The following is a 25,956-nucleotide window of genomic DNA, read 5'->3' on the forward strand; positions in this document are numbered from 1 at the left end:
GTTGAGCGATTGTCCGCGTGCGCAGGCGGAAGTTCCCGGATCAAGGAGCCGCCATCTTTCCCGGGCTCAGCTAGAGAGAGACAGAAGCGCTGGGAGACGGAGAGAGATACAATCGGCTTCCATCCGCCCAGTAGAGCACCTGTAACCCCCGCTAGCTACAGCCATGGAAGAGCGAGAGGATCTAGTGTACCAGGCTAAGCTGGCCGAGCAGGCTGAACGATATGACGGTAAGCGGAATGTGCGGCTCTTCTTTTCCTCCCTCATAGGTCGGCGGGCGGAGAGAATGGAGGCGAGACAAAATGGCGGCTGGGCTGGAGAAGGGAGGATGGGACAAAGGAGCAGCGCCGGGAGGTCGGGGAGCGGCGCGGGGACGGCGGCGGCTCGGCTGGCTGAGGGTAGTAGGGGGGAGGCCGGCCGGGCGGGTGAGGTAGGCGACGGGAGGGCGGCGGGCAGGAAGAGAGACGGCTGCAAAATGGCGTCCGCCGAGCAGGGCGAGCCCCGGGGTGACACCGGCTATGGGCGGCGGCGGGACCCTCCCCTCATTCATTGCCGGCCGGGCCCGCACGTCTCACTGCGCCAGTGCCGCTGCCGGCAGGCTCGGCCCCCATGGCGGCTGCAGGGCGCGGCGTCCTTTGTTGGGTGGAGGCGCCGCTCACACCGGAGCCCCTCCATGATGGGGGCGCTGCTGGATGCCCCGAGGAGGAGGCAACATGGCGCCCTTAAAGGGGCCGCATCCTTCTCGTCCACTGGCATCTATTGTTCCCTGTTATCAGCCATTTCTGACCAGGGAGAGGTCAGTGACAGGAAGTGGGAGTGCACCCCGCCTGATGGCTGCTGGCCGTGCCTGCCGATGCTCCTACAGGGGTGGTTTACACGGATGGGGTCGGGGCGCAGTTTCTGAGCATTCAGTTAAAAAAATCTGACCGGCTTCATTTACACGAACACATTTTTCGCTTGCGGCGTCTTATTTACGGGCGACTGTTCAGCCATCGGCCATGGTAGCCAAAAAAATAATTAACGCTTTACTTGTACATAAACAAACAGGATTTCTGCGCGCTGCGGTTTCGCTCCGGGAGCGCGGTGCCGTCTGATCACAATGAATGGCGGTTGCTGGGGGGGGGGGGCGACAATCTTTGAGGAATTACAAAAGATAAAAAGCAGCAATTTTTTTTATTTTCTGGCTTGGGGTCTGAGGTGTCGCTGGTGTGAATCGCCCCCTTAGATCGGGTTCTTCTCCCGTGAGTTCTGTCCATCTCGCAGTTACAGCTCGTACAGGAGGATGGCCTGTGTGCACGGATCCTTAAAGGGATTGTCCAGACGGATACTATCGCTGCGCTACAGGATCCCCCGCTGATCCAGTATCTGCTGACCATGACGCTATAGAGCACAGAGAGGAAGCAAATAGCGCTGACCATTGTGTAGTGGCCAGGAGTGGTAACTGCAGGCACGCCTGTATTACCCTGCAGGCTCCTGATTGCTACATCCCAGCCGATCAACTATTCTATGCCCAGGGTGGGGTCTGCCCACTGGGACCCCCATAAAGCACTGCCCTGGGATGAATGGAGCAGCGGTTACATACGTGATCGCTCCGTTGGCGGCAGACTGCTGCCATCTCTGGCACTGAAACCAATGTGGCTGCTGTCCTGATCCTTTCTGTGGGCACGGACCCTGTTCTTGTGGGGGGTCCCAGCTTATTGCTTAGCCTGAGTATGTGGGGTTCATGGGATAACAAAGGGATTGCCGCAGCATGAAGCACACTATCTGGGTGTATCGCCCCTCACAGGGATGGCAAAGCACCGCAGTCTGGTCAGTGCCCTGAGAGGAGTGGGGCAGTAGTGCACGAGGGCGGCTGTGGGACCCATTCATCTTGGCCCATGTGATAATGGCTCTGCCCTACATCACAGGGGTGCCCCACCTCTGGGGATGGCCGTCCATGTACTAGGGATCAGCTGCTCCCTGACCATCCAGAGGAACAAGCGGGGTGATGGCTGTCCAGCTCTTGGGGCTCCCCTCAGGCCTAGTTATACAGGGGGCTTACAGCTGGTTAGTACACGGCACGCCCAGCATTCAGGAGCCGGACCCTCGTGGGGGTTGTGCTGTGTAGCTTCTGGACTTTTCTTTAGGGCGGCTTCAGGCTTTACTACAAAAAAAATCTTTTTTTTCTTTCTTCTAAAACCAGAATTGGGTTCAAAAGGCACGGGGCTGTTAGGGGGAGGCTTCTGGATTGGGCCTTCTACTACGGCCTGAACAGTGGGCCTCCACTTATTACATGTAGTGATTATAACGAACCCTATTACGGCTCCCTTCACACAGCGCAGGTCGTCATGAGAATTGCAGCAATTATCACACATTATTTTCTTCTGAAAATGCTCCAATCGCGGTCGCCTGTGACCTCACACAATGAACAGGTGTTGCTGATGTTAATGCACTAGATCGCAAGTTCATATGTTGTGATGCAATAAATCAGAGGCTCCATAGGGAAAGAGGGCAGATCTGGCAACATGGCAGGTGGGGTTAAAGCCGTCTGTCTGCAGACTCCCATCGTTCTAAAATCGCCCCATTTTCTCGCCCGTGTCAAGAACTTGCTGTCTTTAAAAATCTATAGTTAAACAAAGAAATCTTAACATCCTGCAGTTTTCCCACTGACCACTAAGCCGGATAGTCTGAAGGCCCTCTTACACGGGCCAACAGGCATTTAAACAACTGCAGGAGTGCTGACGTCACTGCTAAGGTCATCAGCGTGTGTGCAGGGCATTACGGAACGACAAGCCCGCGAGCCAGCGCTTATGCTGACAAAGCGATAACAAGTAAACGAATAGTCCCCCCCGTCCCCCTCCCCCCTGCATTTATAATGAGCGATTATCACTCATATCCCTCGACGAATTTTGAGCATTAATCATTACATGTAAATGGGCCTTAACTTCCTCTTCTGTAGATACGTTTTCTGCAGTCCTTATCACAGGTATGATTACATAAAGGCGACACCCAAATAGGCGCTGTCCCTGCAGCCCAGGCCCAGCCAGGTGACTGTTGTGCTGCAGCCCAGGCCCAGCCAGGTGAATGTTGTGCTGCAGTTCACCTCACAGGCTGTGGGCATCACTGTGCAGGGGATACTGTCTGCCCAACTCATTCATTCTCAGAATTGGTGGGATTCCAAGAAATCCTTCCCCTCCCTCATGGTCATAGGGTGAGGCCATATTCCAGCAATTTGCAACCAATATAATGTGGGCATACTTTTTTTTTTGCAAATAAAGACCCCTAATGAAAATACTTTAAATGCCGCTTGCTCCAACCAATTGCTTAAAGGAGATGTCCCGCGCCGAAACGGTTTTTTTTTTTTTTTAACCCCCCCCCCCCCCCCGTTCGGCGCGAGACAACCCCGATGCAGGGGTTAAAAAAACCACCCGCACAGCGCTTACCTGAATCCCGGCGGTCCGGCGTCTTCATACTCACCTGCTGAAGATGGCCGCCGGGATCTTCTACCTTCGTGGACCGCAGCTCTTCTGTGCGGTCCACTGCCGATTCCAGCCTCCTGATTGGCTGGAATCGGCACGTGACGGGGCGGAGCTACACGGAGCCGCTCTCTGGCACGAGCGGCTCCATAGAAGACTGCTGAAGACCCGGACTGCGCAAGCGCGGCTAATTTGGCCATCGGAGGCCAAAAATTAGTCGGCTCCATGGAGACGAGGACGCCAGCAACGGAGCAGGTAAGTATAAAACTTTTTATAACTTCTGTATGGCTCATAATTAATGCACAATGTACATTACAAAGTGCATTATTATGGCCATGCAGAAGTGTATAGACCCACTTGCTGCCTCGGGACAACCCCTTTAACTTGCCTCTGTTCATAGCCCAAGTGTTGGAACTATCATGGATCAGCCCACTGTTATATACATCTAGCACATTTTTAGGTGTTGGCCACCTAGCTGCAGGGGCTTGGCTAGTTAGATGCAGCCTAAGGCCTCATGTCCATGGGGAAAATCAGGCCCGCTACGGATTCTACATGGAGAATCTGCAGCGGGTCCCTCCTGCCCCGCGGACATGAGCGCTGAAAATAGGAATTTAAAAGAATTTACTCATCCGGAGCGGGCGGGGAAAGTCTTCTCTTCCTCACGGCCGGATCTTCTTTTTCGGCTGGCAGATGAACTCGTCACGCCGGCAGCACGTCGCCGACGTGCCGCGCGCATGCGCCGGGCACATCTGCCGAGCCGAAGCAAGAAAGATCCGGCCGTGAGGAAGAGAAGACCTTCCCCGCCCGCTCCGGATGAGTAAATTCTTTTAAATTCCTATTTTAGGTCTCCCGCGGATCCGGACGGCTTCAATAGAAGCCCGCGGGAGCCGTCCCCGCGGGAGACCCGCACGAAAATGGAGCATGGTCCAGATTTTTTCATGCTCCATTTTTTTTAAAATCACTTTTATTGACCATCCGCGGGTATTTTTCTACCCGCGGGTGGTCAATGCATCCCTATGGGGTGCGGATCCGCGCGCGGGAGAAGAGTTAAAATCCGCTGCGGATTTTAATTCTTCTTTTGCCCGTGGACATGAGCCCTTAAGCTTTGTGACGGCTCCATTCACCTGCATAGACCAAACTCCATCTTCATTACACTTGGCCGTAGCCAGACCCGGGAATTGTTGCAGCCCTAAGGATGTTCATGTAGACAGCAGATCCTGCTACATTGCTGGTTCAGATCTTGGTGATGATCAGTAAGTGTATATGGGCCTCCAAGTCGTCTCGTCTAGAAACGGACTGATGAGCTGTCGAATCTGCAGTACTTCTGGCTTTGTGTTAAATACTGGTATTACAGATGTAGGGATGTCAGCTGGCGGCCAGTTGAGCCCCCATCTACACGCAAAGATGATCACTCAAAATTAATTCAAGACATAAACTACTAATGGGCACTAATGCCCATTAGCTTAATTTGCATGCAAATTAGGCTCCCTTCGCTGTATGCAGATAACAGCAGGTGGTCTGTTATGTGCATACAGCTCCACTGTTCTCCCACGGGACAGCAGCTGAAAACAATGTTATCAGCGCTCCCACGGAGAAACCCAGTGTGCACTCCCTGCTATTAGATAACCAGCTGAATGATGGATTCTGTTAAACTAAAAAAATCATTGTTCGAAAAGCAAACCATGGTAGCATTTACATGCAAATACTGTCAATCAAGATCTGGTTTGAATGAATTTTGAGCAATAATTGTTGCGTGTAAGTAGGCCTTAAGAGGCACATATATCACAATTTACATTAAAGATTCCTTTTGTTTTCTAGTCAGTGCTAATGAACACTTGTCCATCATTCCATGTGATGTGTGAGTTACATGCAGAGCCTGACGGCACCTGTGATGTCAGCTATTGGCTCCACCCCATATTGCATGACGGTGACATAATCACAGGTCCTTTATCCTCGTGCAGCAAATGGGGGATTATGGGTGGACTACTTCGCCCTACAAACCCCTGTGGCCTCAGTTGCTATAGATAGAGCAGTACTCAGTCTAGAAGCTTTTAGCTGGTTGTGAGACAGCTGGACACCTGGGTGGAAACTCCAATAAATGTCCACATACATGGCTCGTGTGCTGACAGGACCTGCAATGCCACCATCAGGTGATCAGTCACATGGTCTCTGATCTGAATGAGGGATTATGGGCAGACTACAAACGCCTGTGGCCTCAGTTGCCATGGATACAGCAGTACTCGGTCTGGAAGCTTGCAGCTGGTTGAGACTGCTGCACACCTGTGTGAAGACTCCAATAAATGACACCACAAATGTCCACATACATAGCTGGCAGTGCATATTGACCAACAGTGAAGCATAGTCCTTCACCACTATCTTCACATCTCCTGAACGTGATATCATGTCATCTCCAGTGCTAATGCCGCCAACACCAGTCCAGCCTTCATCTAATCGGCAATCGTTGTCCAGTGTTGAAACAAGCTGTCATGCAAACATGTCACCAGAGGGGGCGCCGCCATGCAGCGTGCATGATACAGCAACAAGCCACGATTTCACCTCAGCCCCAGCTGAAGGCTGTACATCTCATGCAGCTCATATGTTGGCTCGTACCTTTTGCATGTCTCCTCAGCAAGCTGCTGAAGTTCATAAGTCACATGCAGCTTATATGTGAAAGCAACGTAGCAGAGCAGTGCATTGCACCACCAGACATGTTGGTACGATTATTTCCTAATTACTAGTATCTTCTAATGAGCGCAATGTTTGCAAACACTTCAGATCTTGTTGGTTCCACAAAAGGCTGATGGTCACTCCTGACTGAAATACTAAACAGCTGATATCCAGTGTAAGCTTCCCATAGCACCATTCTGTGTGCTCAATCGGACGTGGAAATACACATATGATGGGAGAGAAAAATCTGGTAATTCCTGGGACCCGCATGATGATCGGAGGGAGAAATCACCTACATGGCTGTATCAAGCTGAAGCCGCTGTAATAGTGGGGGACCCAATGCATATGTCCTGGTCATAGGGTCAGCTGTGTATACGAGCCCTTGTACAGGTAACTCTTGTAGAGAACACCAGTGTCTGAGGCGCTGCCAACCATTATCACTTGTGCAATACTATGGAAATCTGCCCTGTTTGGGGGTCATGAGGACTGGACTTTAGGGGAAACCCTGGTTTAGATGGCTGACACCCCCTCCCCATCCCATCCATCACATAATAAAGTGACCCTGGACGTTCACCTGTGGTTTGTCGCTGTGGATGAGGTCACAGATGCTGTTCTTACATGCAGCCTCCTGGAGCCTGGGTCGTCTTATAAATGGCTTTCCAGTTATTCCAGTAACTGAACTCAACAACTGGGAAAAAGGAACAGAAATCTACCGTCAGCTGGCATCTGAACTGGCCCTCGCAGCCTTCTGTAGACACTGAAGTTGGTAACAGCAGTGATTCTAGAGGGAGACTTTCAGTGTGTAGCATTCATTCCTCTGCAGTAAAGGTGTTTCCCATGAAGTTATTCCCTGTCCACAGAGGAAAGGATCTGCGGTCCCGTTGCTGGAATCCCTGCTGATCGTGTGAAGGCCTCAAAGGTCCCCGACTGAATGGGGGCAATGGTTGTAAATGCGCACAGTTGATCCATTCATTTCAATGGCACTGTTGGGGACGGCCTAGTTCAAGCATTTGGCCATCTCCGACAGTCCTGTTGGAACAGTGATGTGCATACATCATCACTGCATTAATTCAGGGACCCTTTAGACTCAAGTTCTTGTGTTTAGGGGAGGACACTAATGCTAGTAAAACACAGCCTTACATTCGTGCAGAGATGGAGCCTGACAGTTATTTTAGGGCTATGGAATATGGCTCCTTGGTAAGCAGATCAACACCCCCTCCCTCTTCCCCACCAGACTAAGTAATAAAATTAAGGCCCTGTTCAAATGTGCATCGAGATTCCCATTAATGACCAAAGCCATGGTGCTGTCAATACTAACTGGACTGCCTTTTTTTTTTTCCCTACATGGCACAGCATGCTGCGCTACTCTTGCCGGCAAATGGGACAATGGTTTGTGGCTCAGTTTACACAGGGCATAGATCTCGCGGAATGTCCGCAGCAGGACTGCATGGAAGATCCACGAGATTTCCGCAGCTGAAGTCCTGTAGGTTTAGAAAGTGGCTTGTTCCGCTGCGCCAATCTCTCCCCCTTAGGGAGGAAAGCCAGCAGCAGAAAGGGCGACAAAATTGACATGCTGCGCTCTTGAAATTTTGTGCGGCATGTCTGTTTCAATGCGGCCTGGCCGCAGCAGACTGTCTGCAGCGTGTGGACGAGATTTTTGCAAATCTCCTCCACTTTGCTGCTTAAACTCAGGCGTAAGATTGCAGGCAACACTTCTGTGCAGAGAGCCTGCACGGCAATTCCGCCCCGTGCGAACACAGCCTAAGGCTTCCAATAGCCTAGTTTGAGAGAGATTATGTTCACGCTGCCTTTGGGGCTCCATATAGCCTACTGCAGCTCCATCACTTCTCAGCAAAAAGCAGTACAGCGCTGTTCTTGGCATCACAATAACTGAGGGACAGCAGGACTCGGCATTGTGTTGGGGCGTTGGTTACGAGCACAGTCCACAACAAGGATGTGAATGGTCTTGAGTATGCAATGACTGAGGTGCAGTGCTACACCCAACTTTTGGGAAGGGCTATGTTCAGTGATGGTGCTCAGATTGTACAGTCATTATGCCGGGCCCTACAACAAATTTAATGTGTCAAAATGCACAATAGTCTTGTGCAGGCTAAAGGGGTTGTCTGGTTACTGCACAAACCCTTTTCATTAGGACCCCCTGGGGTAAAATAAGATACTTGCCCCCTTGTGGGTGACTGCAGCAAACTCCGCCCATAGCGTGGAATGCAAAAGGGATTCTTCATGCGCACGAATAGAAACTAATTGCAGTTTCTGCTCGTGGATGAAACATCGCAGCATGCTCCATTTTCCTGTGGATACAGCATGGACTGCCTCTATTGAAGTCAATGGAAGCCATCTGACCTGCAGCAATTGCATGCAGGATGTGGATTCCGCAGGGAAAGCAGGAGCTTGGAAAAAACCCAACTGTACTGCGCATGTCTGACGGCGAGCAGAAAGAAGTGAGAGCAGATAGGCGCGGGCACCGCTGCTGCCAGGGAATCCGACCTGCCCGTGTGCATGCGGCCAGATTGTAGGGAGTTGCAGCACTAGATCCCAGCGGCTGCAGAGTGGTAAGCATGTCTATTTTGCGCCCAGGGGGTCTGACTGAAAAGGGGTTGTCCTGTAATTGTATAACCCCTTTTAAGGAAGGGTAAAGGGATGGGATAACTGGTGATGTGAAGCAAGTGGTTTCCTGGTCTGATCGTATCTCAGGGTCTGTCACATCAATAGTTTAGCAAAAATGTATGCGTAAAAACCTAGACCACCATTAATGGCCAGTTTTGTGTCTAAATAGTCATTTTTGTGACTGGGGTTTATTAATGTTAAAGTGACCATGAATAAAAACCAGAAACTTTCCCTCTTTTTATTTTTTATTTTTTTTTTAACCTAATCGGATTGTAGAATAAAAAAATAAAATAAAAAATTCTGTCTATACATGACTATGGGGGCTGCCATCTTGACTGAGCTGCATTTTAGGAGGTTTTGCAGTAGCCTCATGGGCCAGTCACACAATGGACAAGATGGAGACTGTTGGCATGTTCTGTGACCTGTGCAGGGAGCGGAGGCAGAGTCACCACAGCTTATTACCTATAGGAGAACCTGTTCTCTATAGATGGGTGAGGCTCACTCACATGGGTGTATGGGGGATTCATATTAAAGGCATATTTCTCATGCATTTAATATGTAGTTCTTAAAGCAGATTGATCTGCATTGGGCTATTCAGGCATGTGGTTTTGTTTTTTATATTTTTTGTCATGGGAAAAAGGCTATAGGGGTTTAAAATACACGTATTTAACGGTGTACTGCCTTTTTGATGCATGTGAAGAGAACCGTTTGCACCGGAGTGAGCCCTTACCTTTCAGTGCTGTGATGGTGAGATGACTCCTGCAAAGACTTCTCTACAGATCAGGAAGTATCTGCCTATTGGGCTCTGAAAATGGAAGATTTGTGGACTTTTAAGAATGTAGATTGATCAACTGGAAAAAAAAATCACCAAGAATTCCTAAATGTTTAACACACAAATGTGACTTATGGGTAATCTGCTGACACTCCTCTAAACTATGTTCCTACTGCTGCTTCTTTGCATCACCGTGCAGGGCGAGCTGCAGAATGCTGTTCAGTCAGATCCATCAGGCTTTCTCCTGAAAGATCTTCGCCAATTTAGGATCAGGTCAAAGTTCTGTCTTCGGCCAAAACTGATGCATTTTGGTGTTAAAAATGCCCCCAAAGGTGTTTATAGACTTTAAAAGAAGTTTAGGCAAAGCTTTCTTTTTTTTGAGGGGAATTTCTAAGTAAAGATTCAGTCTAATAACAGCTATTCTTGCTTTTCACTTGGCACATCCAAGACGTGAAGCTTCTGTAAGGCTGATGGCAAGGTCATTCTGCATGTTTGTCTGTTCAGTTATTGCAGTACAGTAAATTGGCTTTTCACATCCTGTTGCAGCACATGGTGGCTCGGCCTGGCTTTTGATAACTGGAAGTATTCATGTGCAGGAAGCACTGAAGAAACCTGTTCATCCTGAGTATTGGTAGGAGTGTAGGCCGTTGTACCCCACTATCAGTGGGATGACTTGTCCTTGGGTCAAGTATCCCATCACAGCCGGAGTAGATGATTCAGTGTTGTAAATGAATACTTGGCTTGCTTGAGGGGGGGGGAGTTTGCTGTTGGGGCTGAGACCTGTGCATTAATCAATAATAAAGCAGAAATATTGGCTACATCTCAAACACCCTGCAAAAGGAAAATCTAAATTTTTAGATGTTCTCAAGATCCTTGTTCTTACTAAGTAAACTCTTCACTACACAGAAAAGATGTCCGTTGTGTTAGGAATGTAAGTTACTCATCTACCCAGGGAATGCTATAGCTATGAGCTAATGATTGACAGCAGCCCAGTCTGTCGGCCAGTGGCTGCAGAAATGTGGCTGCTTGCTGCATTTTTCAGTTGAGACGACTCTCCAATATATCCTATAGTGTACTTGTAATGCGACTGAATAGAGGCTTCCAAACTGTATTCTCTTGAGCTATGCCAAAGTTCTAGTGTAAAAGGAATCTGTTATGACCCTTCAATCCCATAAACTGTTATGGGGCTCAAAGGTGAGTGAAAGGAAGTCTGGAGCGGTCTCATACTTACTGGGCACCCCCTTTCCAGCACCTCACACAGATGGTGCATGCACACCGTGATTATCATAGATGGGGAGATGCACATGCAGTAAGGGTCACTCTGCATGTGTCAACTTTGGCCCTGAAATTTTGAGAAAATACTTACTCTTCTCCCTACTTAGAATTGTAGATGGCTGAAATCTCATTCAGCTGATGGGATGCTCACTGTCTAATGTTTGGTCAGTGCTAAAGAATAAAATTCTTGTGGGACCTTTGCGCGGTACCTGGTAGTTTGAGGGTGAAGCTGCATACAGCTCCTAAGCTGCGTTACGGGCACAGAATGGTTTGGTGTTGGCACCACCTGCTGTTCACGAGGTTCCAAGTGTGTGGGGTCTACAAGGGTAGCTGGTGTCTGAAAATCACATGAGGTAATAGAACTGCTGCCATCATAGACTAATTGTTTGCCTCTCGATGCACTTTTCACAGAACGATTATTAAAAAAATTGGATTGAATGATAATTTGTTTATCCATTTTATGCAAGCATAAAACATTGGTTTGCTCGCCAATCATTTGGTTTAAAAGCTGATCATTCAGTCATTCTTTCACTGATATAATCTGAATGATCCGGCTTTCAAAAAAAAAACTGTTTAAACTGGCCCCCTAAAGCAAACTGTCATTATTGCTTGCCTGCTGCATATAAAACCCTTTAAAGGCTTTACACGCAAAGACAGTCTTTTGAAAGATTGACAGTTTTGATGATGATTTTGCATAGTGTTAATGAACACTAATATCCATTAACACTATTAGCTTCGTTTGTAAAAGGGCCTCTGGGAGCGGTTTGCAGAGCACGGCAGATGGTCTGGGATCTGCACACAGCTCCTAGTCTCACATGGACTGTCAGCAGACTACAATGTAATCTGATTCCCGTGCAGAACACAGCATGCGGTCCCCGTTATCTTCTCACTGGCTGAACGATTCACTTTAAGCTCACTTTGAAATCCTCATTCAGCCGAAAAGTAAACGATGGCGATTGTTTACACGCAACAATCGCTAATATGCCGTTGTTTGAATGACTTTTGAGCGAATGTGTGTAAATGGGTTTATATCGGTGATTCCAGGACTTCTGATTCTTCATAGCTTTTTCTGCTGCTGACCATCTCTACCTTGTATTATGCCCGGCAGTTCTAAGGCCTCATGTCCACGGGGAAAATCAGATCCGCTGCAGATTCTCCATGTAGAATCTGCAGCGGGTCCCTCCTGCCCCGTGGACATGAGCGCTGAAAATAACAATAAATCAGAATAAACTCACCTCCCATCCGCTCCGTTTCTTCTCTGCGTTGCGGCCGGATCTTCTTTCTTCGGCCGGCGGATGAATTCGTCACGCCGGCGGCACGTCGCCGGCGTGCCGCGCGCATGCGCCGGGCACATCCGCCGAGCTGAAGCAAGGGAGATGCGGCCGTAAGGAAGAGAAGACCTTCCCGGCCCGCTGCGGGTGAGTAAATGCTTTTAAATTCCTATTTTAGGTCTCCCGCGGATTCGGACGGCTTCCATAGGCTTCAATAGAAGCCCGCGGGAGCCGTCCGCGCGGGAGCCCCGCATGAAAATGGAGCATGGTCCAGATTTTTTCATGCTCCCTTTTTTTTTTTAAATCACTTTTATTGACGATCCGCGGGTATTTATCTACCCGCGGGTGGTCAATGCATCCCTATGGGGTGCGGATCCGCGCGCGGGAGAAGAGTTAAAATCCGCTGCGGATTTTAATTCTTATTTTCCCCGTGGACATGAGGCCTTAGGATATACAGTGAACTTGGAAAGTCCTCAGACCCTGTTTGGGTGGGTTTGTTTTGTTGTTCAAAAGTATTCAAACACCGCTAACGCCCACAGCCGGATTTCTGCGACGTTACACAGCAGCTATTAGGTCCTTTTGAACCTAATGACTCAATGTTCACGCTTCAGAATTCTGCAGCGTGAAATAAGCCGCTGCATGTTCTACTTGCTGCGGGAATACGTGTGGCTGGTTGCCATTGTAGTCAATGGAAGCCGGCCGTCTCGCTATACGTCATGACACTGACTGTGCGTCATGCGCTGTACTGCGCATGTGCGCTGGAGCTTCATGTGGGACTTGCACAGCAGATCCGAAGGGGAGTATGGGGTCTTTGGGGGGGGTGGGCACCGTGACTGATTCCGCTTGCGGGGCCAGTCACAGCCGTGGGCATGAGTCCTTAGTTAAAGCATTTTTGGAGTCTCCAGTCTACTTGCGTGTGAAGGTTCACACACCTGGATTTGGGGATTTTCTTCCATTCTCTGCAGATCCCCTTGAGCTCTCAGGTTGAATGTGGGCCATCTGTGGACAGCCATCTTCAGGTCTCTCCATAGATGTTCAGTTGGAGACCAGCTGAGGCACTGAAGGACATTGAGTGATCCCTCAGCTACTCCTGTCTTGTCATACCTGTGTGCTTGAGGGTGATTTTCTTGTTGGAAGGTATATATTCTGCCCAGCCTTGATCTCTGGGTCACGTTTTCATTAAAAATCTTTGCCTCATTCAGCTTTCCATTAACCCTGACCAGTCTTCCTGTCATTGCTGCTGAACACCCCCCAGTGTGATGCTGCCACCACCATGCTTCACTGTAGGCATAGATCGAGCAGTGCTTGGGTTTCCCCCAGACATAACTCTTAGGCCTCCTGCACACTGGCAAGAGCGGGCCGTGATCGACTGCCCGATGCCACTCTCGCAATCCTTCTGAAAAGCCCTGGATGCAAAGCAATTTCACAGGGAAACAGCCTCGCATGCTTCAGGGTACAAATCTTGCCACCATGTGCTAAGAAGTCTTAAATTAGTCCTTTTTTATAAAGTTTTAGTCCATTATGGAATTCCATGTGCTCGCTGTCCTAACAATTTTCTATGTATTAAAAGGCATCGTTGCTGGCATGTAATGTCAATGTATGCATTTGTAAGAGAATTGAGATAAAAGGTGTCCTTATTGCCCCTACTAATTGGTCACTACACACATTTGGGGTACGTCCACACTGGGTGGGTTTGTCTTAGGAATTCCAACCAGATCTTCTGGAAGTATCACAGCTGCAAATCTGTACTGCAGATTAGAATTAGAAAGTATACTTGTTCTCCCTGGCCTCCCACCGCTCTCTTCTGGTCGCCTCCTGTGATGTCCCAACCAATGTCACTACTGTTGTGTCTACACAAGACATAATTGCTGGAGGTCTGGATTAGACTGGCGGAACACCAGGCAGATTCGGCATGTCAGCACAGAGGTGAGGAACTTTCTGCTGTAAAGGCTCATTTAGACACAATTATCGCTCAAAAGATGTCTTTGAGCAATAATTGTTGTCATTTACATCGCAGGATGAGCACTCAAACAATCACCTTGCGCTCCGGAGGATGCAGAAGACAAGTGGGGGGTGCTTGTTCTCTGCATCCAGCTGTTCCCTGCTGTGAGCGCCCGGCTGTCAGCCAAGTGCTCCAAGCGGAGGATTTAGAAGACAAGCGGGGTGTCCCCGCTTGTCTTCTGCATCCAGCTGTTCTCTGCACGGAGTGCCCGGCTGTTATACAGCCGAGCGCTCCGAGTGGGTTATAGAGAACAGAGCTGGATTGCTGTTCTTCATACCCAGCCTGTCATCAGGCAGCTAGATACAGCTGAAACAATATATCAGCTGTATCCCACTGTGAATCCCTGATAATGCTCATCATTGTCTTTCAGCACGCTGAAAGACAGCAGTGAGCGACGGGGTAACGAAAACTGCACAATGTCAGTGTAGTTACGATTATCGCTTAAAAGACGGCACAGAGTGAATTTTGTGTCTAGATGGGCCTTATCTTACTGCAGATCTGTGGGTAATCGGCTGCAACATTTGTAGCAAGTGGAATTTAATGTGGATTTTGTTTCTCTAACCCTTCTTCCCCTGGGAAGTTCACAACATTAGGACCCTCTTCCATAATTCTGTCTCACACTATCGGTGCAAGAGGAAAAATGCCTGTGTAAACTAACCCACTGCAAACACTTGGTTAATGCACTGCATGCATTCTGTGCATAGCAAAAACTCCACTTGGGTATTTATCAGGTGTGTAAATATGGCCTCACTGTAATATGCTACATATTCTCTGCATGTAAACCTGTGGCAAGAAATACATGTCTTGTGAACATGCCCTGAATCTATCATTTGCCTTTCACAAAATGTAAGCCAAGAGCCCTGTCTACCTTTTTGAACTCATTTTACTATGTAAATATAATTCATTACTAGTCTTGAGCCAGGCTATGCAAATTAGTGGAATAATCCTCAATGGCATCATCATAGGGTGGATATTTGGCTCATAGGGTAGCTAACAGGCCGTACAACACGACTTAGGAACGTGAGCCATAGTACCTGTGTACATACAGCTGGTTTGGGGTTCTTGACCCTCATCCGTGCACAGTAGGGTTCTGGTTGGGCTCCTTTAAACTCCTAGTTAAGACTTGTATCTGCAGTTTTGCTGGCTGCTTATGAAAAGCTTTTCTGTTTCCATCAGAATGTCGGCCATAGAGGCCTTTACCCAGCTTGTCACAATCTGCATTGTAATGGGACTTGCATGGTCAATCACAGGCCTCCTGCTCTGGCTGTATCGCATGGGGAGCCCTAGAATAGCTGCTTTGCACAAGTGTTGGATAGCGAGGCACTAATTCTATTTTTCTTGCCATCACACGGTTTGGCCAGCGACCTAGTGCATGGCAGCCATACCAGTGACTTTACTGAAGAGTTTGGGGGTCTCTTGTTTATACACTAAATGTTCAGGGTCTGTAGTCAGTAAACGGCAGCAATCGCAGTATGTGTGCTTGACAAGACGTCACCACTGCCTGCACTAATGGACTTGTAGAGAGCTGGGACTTGCATACCTCCTGTCCTGTAACCCAGGGGATTAAGATGTAGTTTGTGGAATTAATTGAGCTAAATATGCATGTTTCCAGCACCATATGCAAGCTGTAATGTAGGCATAACTAGGGATTAAAATGATCATGACATTAGATTGTCTTGGAATAGGCTGAACTGATGTAGGTAGTGATCATAGGGAGGGTGTATACATAACCTGGGATGGTGGTGTACATAATATGTAAATTCAATGTCAGTATTGATGACAGGCATGCACATCTTTGTAGTCGTACCCCACCTCGACCACCAAACTAATACGGGTTTTCAATGCTGGCTAATGTTCCTGCAGTTCCTCAGCAGGCGTACTGTTGGCCATCCTTCATATAGTGTGCTGTTGATCAGCGTCCGCAGCAGGCCTGAATGTGTGCTAGTGTAATCTGTATATATCGGCAAGTGCTTGTTACCTTTATTTAATCAGTTTCAGCTGTGATGCGTGCTGCTCGGTGCTTCCAGCTTGCTTTTTTTTTTTTTTTTTTTTTTTGTGCGTGTGAATGATTCAATGTTTACTCTGGCAAGAATTCTAAAGCCAGACATTCAGCATTTGTACTACATGTGTAGTAGCTTCATTTCTAGATAAACTGCTTCCAAATGGGAAAGGGAAAACTTAAAGGAGTCATCTGTCCATTTTCATCTTTTGCTTCTCCCCCACCCACTCTGGATAGATCAATAGTTGGACATGGGTCTGCTGCTCAGGACCCCCATCCATCAGCTGATCATCTGGCCTACAGTTCAATATAGCCAGATAGACCTTTTCATAAGTGGACAGGGTGAAACGCATCTAGTCTTCCTGGTCAAGAGCCATAGCAGTGCAGCTGTCCTATTGATTTCAATAGGAGTGAAGCCGACACTTCTACACTTGTGACAATGTCCGTCCTGCTGCACTGGACAGTGGGCTGGGCAATCGGTTGATGGACATGGGTCCTGAGTGGTAAACCCCAGCTAACTACTGATGATCTAACCAGAGGATGGGTCATCAGTAAAGAAATGGGCAGACAATGCCTTAAAGTGACTGTCCAGTTAGAAGCTAAAAAAACAGAAGTACTTATAGGGGATGATTACCTGCTATCTATTTCCCTGTTAGGGTGAGGTCACAAAAAACAAAAACCCATGTGACTGGGACTTCACCCTAGCCACAGCAGCCAATAGAAACCTAATCTTGCCAATGATGGTTGGCAAGATTGTGCTGTTCTTGCCACAGTTTTTGTATGAATGCACCTTTTATTGCTGAATTTTATCTATGGTCTATTGGGACTGAACTGTGATTTGTGAATACTGGTTGTTTATAGTGTCATAGTCTGATTCAGACCTTGTCTCCTCATTGGTTCAGGCTGCTGCTCTCTGCCTCTGATTGGCTGCTGCTCTGTGCTCTTCACCTTTCTCCTATCTCCTAGTCTATCATGTGACCACCAGGAAGTCTCTGTGTATGGCAAACTATAATTCTACCTTTGCAGTATTAGAAATCAAAAGTACAGGTTGCTAAAGATGATTGTTGGATAATTTCTGGACATGGACAGAGAATGAGGCTTTGTAATGGGAGCTTGGAGTGTTTGCAGATGGCTAGCTGAGTTGTCCATGTAAGGCCATGTGCTGCTGGTTTTAATGAAATGTTTAACACATGTCTTTCGTGCTTTTCTAGAAATGGTTGAGTCGATGAAGAAAGTGGCTGGCATGGATGTGGAATTGACAGTAGAAGAAAGGAACTTGCTGTCTGTCGCATACAAGAATGTGATTGGCGCTAGAAGAGCGTCCTGGAGGATAATCAGCAGTATTGAACAGAAGGAGGAGAACAAAGGCGGAGAAGACAAACTTAAAATGATCAAGGATTATCGGACAACGGTGAGACGGCTGTTTTGTTTTCTCCCGCTCCCTAGATGTTTGAAAAGGGAACATATGATAAATGAGCCAGTCTTTTTTGCTGTAACTTTGTCAAGTTATATTGGCAAGAAGTGTGCTGCTCTTCAAACAGTGCATGTGGCTTCTTGCTGCAAAATCAATGGCAGCTGTGATTGTTACTCTTCTGGCGCATGAACAGGCAAGATGCAATAAATCTTAAGAAGCAATCACAACCTACTCAGGACACGTTAGATTAATACTGGTGTGTGAAATGCCAGTCTTAATCCCCCAATACTGTTTTTATTGGGTTCTCTACTGTCACTTTAGTGTCTCTGTTAAAATAGGAGCTGATTTATGCCGATCTGTTACACAAATTTCCATTAATCAGTGGGGCTTGCAGAAATCCATAGTCTTTAGAAACCACCCAATTCAGAGCTGTGGAATAGACTATCAGGTTTGTGCAACCAATATGTGACTATAGCCATGGTGGTATATAAAGGGCCACTTCCAGTCCACTTGTACATTGCCTAATAGTGAAAAGGTGTGTTGTCCATAGAAATGTTAAACGGTTAATTCCTTTGTGCATGATGTAAAAGGTCAACTAGACTGACGTGCTATGTGCAGACTCTTCCTTAATGAGGCTCGTTATGCACTTTTACAGAGCAGTGAGTTTCCATTCTGGACTTGGTGCTCTAAACGAAGTTCCCTGTTACACACAACAAATGCATGGCCTCTAGCTACATAACTATAGCCTATGTACAAATAAAGTACCTGCTTATGAACATGCCTAGCTGGCTGCAGTTCTCGTTCTTGGTCCTGCTGTATGCTACTGTTTCTGGGAGGGGGTGTGCCATATGACTAAGCATGGAAGGAATGGGGTACTGAAAAGGGAGCAGTCTTAAAGGAAATTAATGACAGATGTGCCTATACTCTTACACACAATACATAATTCAGCAGTAACTCGTCACTATATTTAGTAGAGCTACCTTAAATCGCCTGTGATTCTACAAGAGACACCCCTTGTATAAGATGTCAACTGACACTTCGTGATGACTTTGTATTGTAGGTTGAGACTGAACTGAAATGTATCTGTAGTGACATTCTGGATGTACTGGACAAGCACCTCATTCCATCTGCAAACAGCGGAGAGTCTAAGGTTTTTTACTATAAAATGTAAGTAATTGCAATGGCAGCAGGTATAAGGGCCTGCTCATACAGAGCTTTTCTGGAGGACATTACAGGATTTCTTTGCTAGAACCTTGAATTGTCTAGGAATGAAAGAAAAATACAGTTTGTATGTTGGGGAACTAAAATGGTCTGGGTCCTTAAAAGCACAATGGTTGAATATGTGAACTTTTTTTTGCATATAATGTGACATTCCTTCTTGTTCCTTTAGGAAAGGAGACTACCACCGATATCTGGCAGAGTTTGCCATAGGCAATGACCGAAAGGAGGCTGCAGAGAACAGTTTGGTAGCCTATAAAGCTGCAAGTGATATTGCAATGACAGAACTTCCTCCAACACATCCCATTCGTTTAGGTCTCGCACTCAATTTCTCCGTGTTCTATTATGAAATTCTTAATTCCCCTGACCGTGCATGCAGGTTGGTTTTTATATTTGTTTTAGTAGCTTTTACTTTAATCTGCTGAAATTGGGACCTGCATATCCATCTAATGAGCTTAGTGCTGGTGGACATGCAATGGCTTTCTACCTTGCTTATCAGGAAGGATCAGAGCCTCTGCAGAAGTCTTCCCAGTTACTGTTACTGCAAAGGGGCTGACTTGTCAGCTGCCAGGTGGGGAAGGAGACTGATTCTGTCCAGCAGCACAAATTGGCAGTATTAAAGGGAACAGAAAGCAAAAATGATTTTACAAAAAAGTGATTAGTTGATTAAAGTGATGTTTCTAGCATAAATTAACAGCCTTTCTGACCTTATGATGCTAATGATTGGTCAGACAACCCCATTATGTTAATGAGTCTCTACCTCCATAAGTTTCATTATCTTTATGTTCCAATGTGAACTGAGTTTTATGTATGAAAATGAGCATTGTCCTAGTGAGTCAACTGGCGTGCACGCTCCTGTATAGACTACACTTGAATGAGTTTGAACAAATTGCTTTGTTGCTAGTTTATAGGAACTGTTAGACACAACTAAAGAATTGTTTGCCAGTAGCAGACTTCAAATCACACTGGCTCTGGGGACTTGTCTTGTCCTGGTTAAAGACACTCCAAAAACAAAGTCCCTCCTAAAGTATAGTAGTGCCCATATTTGTGGCTTTTTTTCCCCCCAAGAAACATGTTTATAGTAGAGTTCCTATGCAACAGTTTCAGCTATTCTCAATAGTAGATAGAAATGGCATATAAAGGTGTTACACCAATAACTGGCTGTAAATGACACTTGTGAGGCAGACCTCTTAATCTTCTCGGCTAATGGTGGTCTATTTATTTAAGGTTGGCAAAAGCAGCTTTTGATGATGCTATTGCAGAACTGGATACACTGAGCGAAGAAAGTTACAAGGACTCCACGCTTATCATGCAATTGTTACGTGATAATCTGACACTATGGACTTCAGATATGCAAGGTGATGGTAAGTAGAAACCTGATTTACAAGTATATTGCCCTCTGCCATATTAATGGTAAACTCAAGTGAAATAATTACCTGCAAGCCCCAGTAGTCTTAGCACTTGGATGTGCCAACCTTTCCAGCACAGACCAAGTTTGCTGATCTGGCTGGTACTATAGTTGGCAGTAGAACCAGGACTGTCAGTCGCTCCCATACTGTGTAGTTAAAGTGAATTTTAACACAAAATTATTGCAACATAAGATTAAATAAAACTTATAAGGACAATTTATCATACAGTCTTCAATTTGACTTGAGCATAGTCTCTGTCATCGCTTAGCTAAGTCCTCCCCCTCATGCTTTACCATCACTGTCACTACATGATCCTGTTCTTCCATTTCTTATGTAGATTCCTAAAGGAAACCCACGTGTCCCTTTCCTAAATATTCTTTGTAAGTTGCTGTCTTGGTTTCCTGACAAAGCAGGCTTGAGTCTTCTGTTTTGTCTTAACTCATTTGTTTGTTCTGTGTGACCGGTTTTGTTTTTTAAGCTTGTGTGGAACCCAAAGTATTAGTTCTGGTTTTTACTGAATGTGTTAGCTTATTTCTAATGTGTTTTTAGTCTTCATGCTCACGGCCGGCTCAGATTCTGACTGCAAAATATCGCATCGGAATCATACCCGGTGTCCCCCCAGAGACCCTATAATCACCTCTCCAGATCCACCGCAAGTGTCTTGCCCGGCACCCATGCACAGTGCAGCGCATGATGCGCTGGGCTGTGACAGATTCTCACAGTACTTCCCCAGTTCTCACTCAAGAAGCATCACAGAACAGATGACTTCCATTGACCACAATGGAAGACATCCATGTGTTTGTTTTTTTTCTTTAGCTTTTGTTTTGTTTCGCTCTTTTTTTCCATCCTGCACAGACTAAGGCCGCCTGCAGACGGCCGGGTCGGATCCAGCAGCGAGAATTCTCACTGCGGGACCCAACCCGAGCGCCTGCAGAGAGCAGCGCGTACTCGCCCACGCCCCGCAGCTCTGAATCTTTCATGTGCCCTCAGCCGACGCATGCGCAGACAGGAGTCGGCGGCGGGTGAGTGACGTTTCTGTGCAGGGCTCTGCGAGTCCCCCACAGAAATAGAACATGCCGCAGTTTGTTTGCCTTAGTTTTATATTGCACTTGGGGTCCAAGAACTGCTTAAAGGTAGCTATACTGTAAGTTAAGGTGGCTATATACCTGTAAGTTAAGGTGGCTATACATGCATAACTTGTGACAGTACTTGGTTGTAGTCCTGCGTTTGTGGTGTGGATTGGCTTGTGTGATCTTCATTTTCAGATGTAGTTTTTACTAACCTTTTTAATGGGGTTTACAACTTTAGAAAGCCGTGACCAGATTGTTTTTGATTTACTCTTTTGTTTGCTAACAATTAACATGGGTTTTGTCTACTAAATGCATGTTAAACAGACGTGGTTGCGTTTGACAAATTGATGATTGTAGAAGTTTCTCGTGGTTTGTGTAGTTTTTGTGAATTACATGGTTAATGTGTTAAAGCTTTTATCTGAAGGTCGGTCATCTGGATCTAGTTAAATATTTCACATAATCAAAATGAGTGCTCAAGTGTGTAAGGGTGAACATACAGGGCAGAGAATTGTTTCCAGTGATACCAGATAGAGATTAGTAGTTTAAGGCCTCCTGTCCACAGGTGGGTCAGATTCTGTGTGGGGAATCCCACATGGAATCCAGCCCTGCCCCTGCAGCCAGTGACTTGTGCTTACCTGTATTTTCCCAGCGGTATCCACCTGGGTCTCTCCACTTCCGGGTTTTCTGTACTGCGCATGGTCCTCACGGCTCTGTCTGACATGCGCAGTAGTTCTGTTTTTTTGTCTTGTGTCCTTTTTTTTTTTTTTGTCTTCTTCTGCTTTCCCACAGGACCCACGCAAGGCCGCAGTTTCCGCTGCGTGTGACGCGGATCTGATGGCTTCTATTGACTTCAATGGCAGCCGTCCGTGTGGGATCCACACGAAGGAAGCATGCTGCGTTTCCTTTTCTGGACCAAAAGGTCCGCAAAAATCCGTATGCTTAAATTTGCGGACGCCCATGCTTTCCAATGGACAGCTTGATTTGTGGATCTACCGCACGGGTTCCGCAAATCAAACCTGCCTGTGGACATGAGGCCTAAGTGGAGCCATAAGTCTACCAGGAGAACCTAGTGAATGGCTTAAAATCACTGAGGGTTAGTGCTGCCTTTACCAATACAAGGTTCCGTTTAAAGGGACTGCCACAAAAAATTAAAACCAGATAAATTTAAGCAGATTAGAAAATGTAATTAGGTTTACTGACTGCAGAATTTGTCTATACATGACACTGTGGTGGGCTGCCATCTTGCCTGAGCTGCATTTAGAGCACCTAGAAAATATGCTTTACAGCAGCCTCATGGGCCATTCACACAATGGACAAGCGGGGACCCATTGACTTGTATGAGACTGTACTAGACATGTTCTGTGATCTGTGCAGGGAGGGGGGGGAGTAGATGGTCACAGCTTAGATCTAAGGTAACATCTATATGTGATAACACAGGATCCACCAATCAGTGTAATCCTACCTGTGATAGTGAGACAACTGCTGCAAAGCTCTTTTCTACAGATCAGAAAGTGACAAACTAGTTTTGGGCTTGGATAAGCAGTGCAAAATACTGGTGAACAGCTACTCGCAGTCCTAAGGGGACTGGCTACCTAATATTACATTCCACAGATGAGGCTGCTATAAGGTTGTATGTAGTGCCCCATGCTGTCTAGTAGTGTTGGTAACGCCCATACTATTAAATCAGGCTGCCTGTCCTTTTTAAAGGTACATTTTACACAAGCTGACACTCGCCTGAATAATTAATGAAATGAGTGACTTGGCCTGTATACACTGAGCGAGAAGTCACCCAGCAGTTTAGTTTTAGCTCACTGAACAGAACGACTTATGAGCGGCTTCTTCTGGCTCCATGTAAACGGAGGATGTTCAATCGCTGAACATCTCTTGTTACTGTGAATGGAGGGGGAAGAGATCTGAAGTGCGCAGGAACGATAGTTGCTGGGACAGCTGTCAGGCACTTGTGTGCCCAGCAGTCGTCCCATGTTAGTATCTGTGGACTTAAGTTGTATTGACAGCTTTGTTTAGCAAAAAATCCCTAAGCTGGATATCAGCCGGTGGACTTTCAAATAGTCGTTATGGCCAAATGGTCCCTATTGTCTTAAGTCCTCTACACACAAATCAAATGTGAAAATAAACCCATTTTTCACTGGCTGCACTGACTCTGGCTTGCATGAATTTCACTGTAAATTTTATTCTTGCTTCCTCGGGCCTGGGCATTAGTGCAACTCCCTCAAGCAGTGTCCAACCCTTTCAGAAGTTAAAGCATCATTTCAAGGATTCCTGTATGCTTCAAGTCCATGTAGTGGCTCAGAGTATTTTCTTCAACACTGCTTGCGACCTATCACACTGACTTGATGAAATGCAAATCAGAGATTCTGGTTAACCTTGACCCAACTTGTGTAACTTTTTTTTTTTGCAGTCTTGATTATCAGGCAAGAATGTTCACATAGGCATTCCTTTGCCCAGTAAAAACAAAATTCACTCTGTGGGGATGAGCGATCATAGTAGTGATTGTCACTTAATATCTGTGTGCATATAAAGCCCTGGTAGTGTGGATCTCGTTGTTTGTCGCTTGCCTACTTGGGAAATCATTGTTTTCTATAAGGCTTCTTAGGGGTATGAAGGTGGTAAACAGTGTTCTGGTAATTTTACAGAAACTACAGCATAGCTGTGGAACTCAATAGGTGGCTAATTAGATAAGGAGTTTTCTGCTTTCTCGCTTCACCTGTTATAAAGTCTCTCTGCCCTCTTATTTGTAGTTGTACCAAGAAGTACTGGGGAAAAATCACAAGCCGTAGAACTGTCTGGAATGTCTTGAACAATTAACTATATTAGCATCTATGTAATAAACTGCAGCAACTATGATTTAGTTGCCATGAGGCAGGTGAAGCTCTGCTCAAGGCATTTCCCAGTCAGTACAAGTTAACTCTTGACTTTAAAACTTGGTTTGTATGAAATGTTTTCTAATCGGTGCCTTTCAATCTCTACAGGTGAAGAACAGAATAAAGAAGCACTGCAGGATGTGGAAGATGAAAATCAGTGAGACCTTAAAAAAAAGCCAAGAAGAGACCCTCTCTAACCAACTGCCCCTTCCCTCCAAATATCCCGTCTCACTCTGAGGACCATCAAAATTTGACTTTTACACTGGTTCTCAGGATTTAGGTTCCTGCCCAATTGGGTGTATCATTTTTACACAGTTTAAGAATTCTTAAAGGCAAGAGTGAATGACTGTGGATTTTGCTGCTGCCAGCCATCTTAGGTTCTTTAAGACACTAACAGGACTGCATAGAGGCTTTTTCAGCATTAGATTGTCTCCGTGCCATCCAGCACTATAACCTCTTAGAAACACATAGAATGAGCAAAAGACGATACTCCTTAGGGCAGACCAGAGTCTATCGCACTGTAGAATTTGTGTGGTGGCTTTTTTCTTTATTTTTTTTCTTATTTTATAAATGTTTGAAACTGAATTTAATTCTATTGTTTAAAATGTGGTTAGAGCTTGACGTCGCAGACTGCTTCAGAATGTCCTTGTAGTGGTTTTGCTGTAAAAGTGTTTTCAAACTGTGCAAAAATGTTGCTGAAAACTCTGGTGCTGGTATCACGTCAACAATCCGTGTTTATTCATTCTTGCCTCCTTTTTACTTTCCCTCCTCAGAGCAGGTTAGCATTGGAGCTGGTGTTGAATAGCCTGCATGCGTGTTTAAAAAATTTTCGTTTTTCTATCTTCTCCCTTCTCCACCCTTCTTTCTCTTGCTCAACCTATCTTTCGTTCAGTATGTGTAACTTGAAGCTAATTTGTACTACTGGATATCTGACTGGAGCCACAGATACAGAATCTGTCATTGTTCTTACTGAAACACAGCATGGAATTAACATTAAACTTAAATAAACAAAACCTAAATTAAAAATGCCAAATATTACTTACTTGACCTCTTCTTGTCTGTGTAAGGGTATTCTATTAGTCAAAGTAGCCTTTAAGGACCAGCTCTCTCTCCTAGAACTTTTACCTAAGGATTCATATTGTCACACAGAATGCCATTAATTTGGACCAGTTGCCTGATTACATGGTGGAGGGCAGCAATTTTATAGGTGACACCATGGCTCAGCATGACATGGTGACTTCAGTGAGGCTGAAACGGTGCATTGACGTCACTAGTACTTTTTGCACAAGATTGCAGTGTTATAATGGTCCATACTCCACTATGTGCAGGAGCTGGATCTGTCGGTACCGTTAAAACTAGTCTTGTGTGTGGCTGTGTTATTGGCTAGACATAAACTGGAGGTACATACTCTGCTTGCTATATGGGTATTTAAATTTTCATGAGGATTTGCCAAAACCTGTAATTTTATTGAAGTTTTGAGTTTGTTGGAATGGGGTACTATTGATTGATATAGTAACGGTTTAGCTTTTAGTCTCAATGGTGTGTTAAATTTTTTTTTGTCTATTTTTGTTCCAAGATAAAATGTTGCCCAAGTGTAATTGGCTTCATTAAAATAAAGGCATCCATATAAAGTGACCTTTTTTACCTTTATTTTGTCAGAACAGATATGACTTGGATAATACACTGTAATGCCACTGAACACCACACTGATATCTGTCAGAAGCTTACACTAGAGCTTTGCCTACATAATGTGCCGAGTTGCCTGGACACCTAGTTTTCTTTCCCCACTGGCTGAATAGATTGGTTGATGGGGAAATCTTGACAACCACCCACCTCTTTGACCCAGCAACTCTCCCGAAGGCAGGCACTAATGTGCATGTGTCACATGTGGGTGGGCCCA

The 25,956-nt window shown here is 46.1% G+C and overlaps 1 protein-coding gene across 2 annotated transcripts; it reads left to right on the forward strand.

Moving 5' to 3' along the window:
* On the forward strand, window positions 1-25,691 carry YWHAE (tyrosine 3-monooxygenase/tryptophan 5-monooxygenase activation protein epsilon). Of its 2 annotated transcripts, XM_066599660.1 has the most exons (7): window positions 1-227; window positions 17,275-17,474; window positions 18,538-18,644; window positions 18,868-19,074; window positions 19,923-20,059; window positions 20,442-20,484; window positions 24,165-25,691. In XM_066599660.1, the coding sequence occupies exons 1-6, from the start codon at window positions 164-166 to the stop codon at window positions 20,447-20,449; spliced, it is 723 nt and encodes a 240-aa protein (XP_066455757.1). In that variant the 5' UTR covers window positions 1-163; the 3' UTR covers window positions 20,450-20,484; window positions 24,165-25,691. The 2 variants fall into 2 exon arrangements, with proteins under 2 accessions (XP_066455757.1, XP_066455756.1); XM_066599659.1 differs by lacking the exon at window positions 20,442-20,484 and having other exon boundaries at window positions 3-227.
* The last annotated feature ends 265 nt before the right edge of the window (window positions 25,692-25,956 follow it).

Source organism: Eleutherodactylus coqui, chromosome 4, assembly GCF_035609145.1.
Source record: "Eleutherodactylus coqui strain aEleCoq1 chromosome 4, aEleCoq1.hap1, whole genome shotgun sequence".
NCBI lineage: Eukaryota > Metazoa > Chordata > Amphibia > Anura > Eleutherodactylidae > Eleutherodactylus > Eleutherodactylus coqui.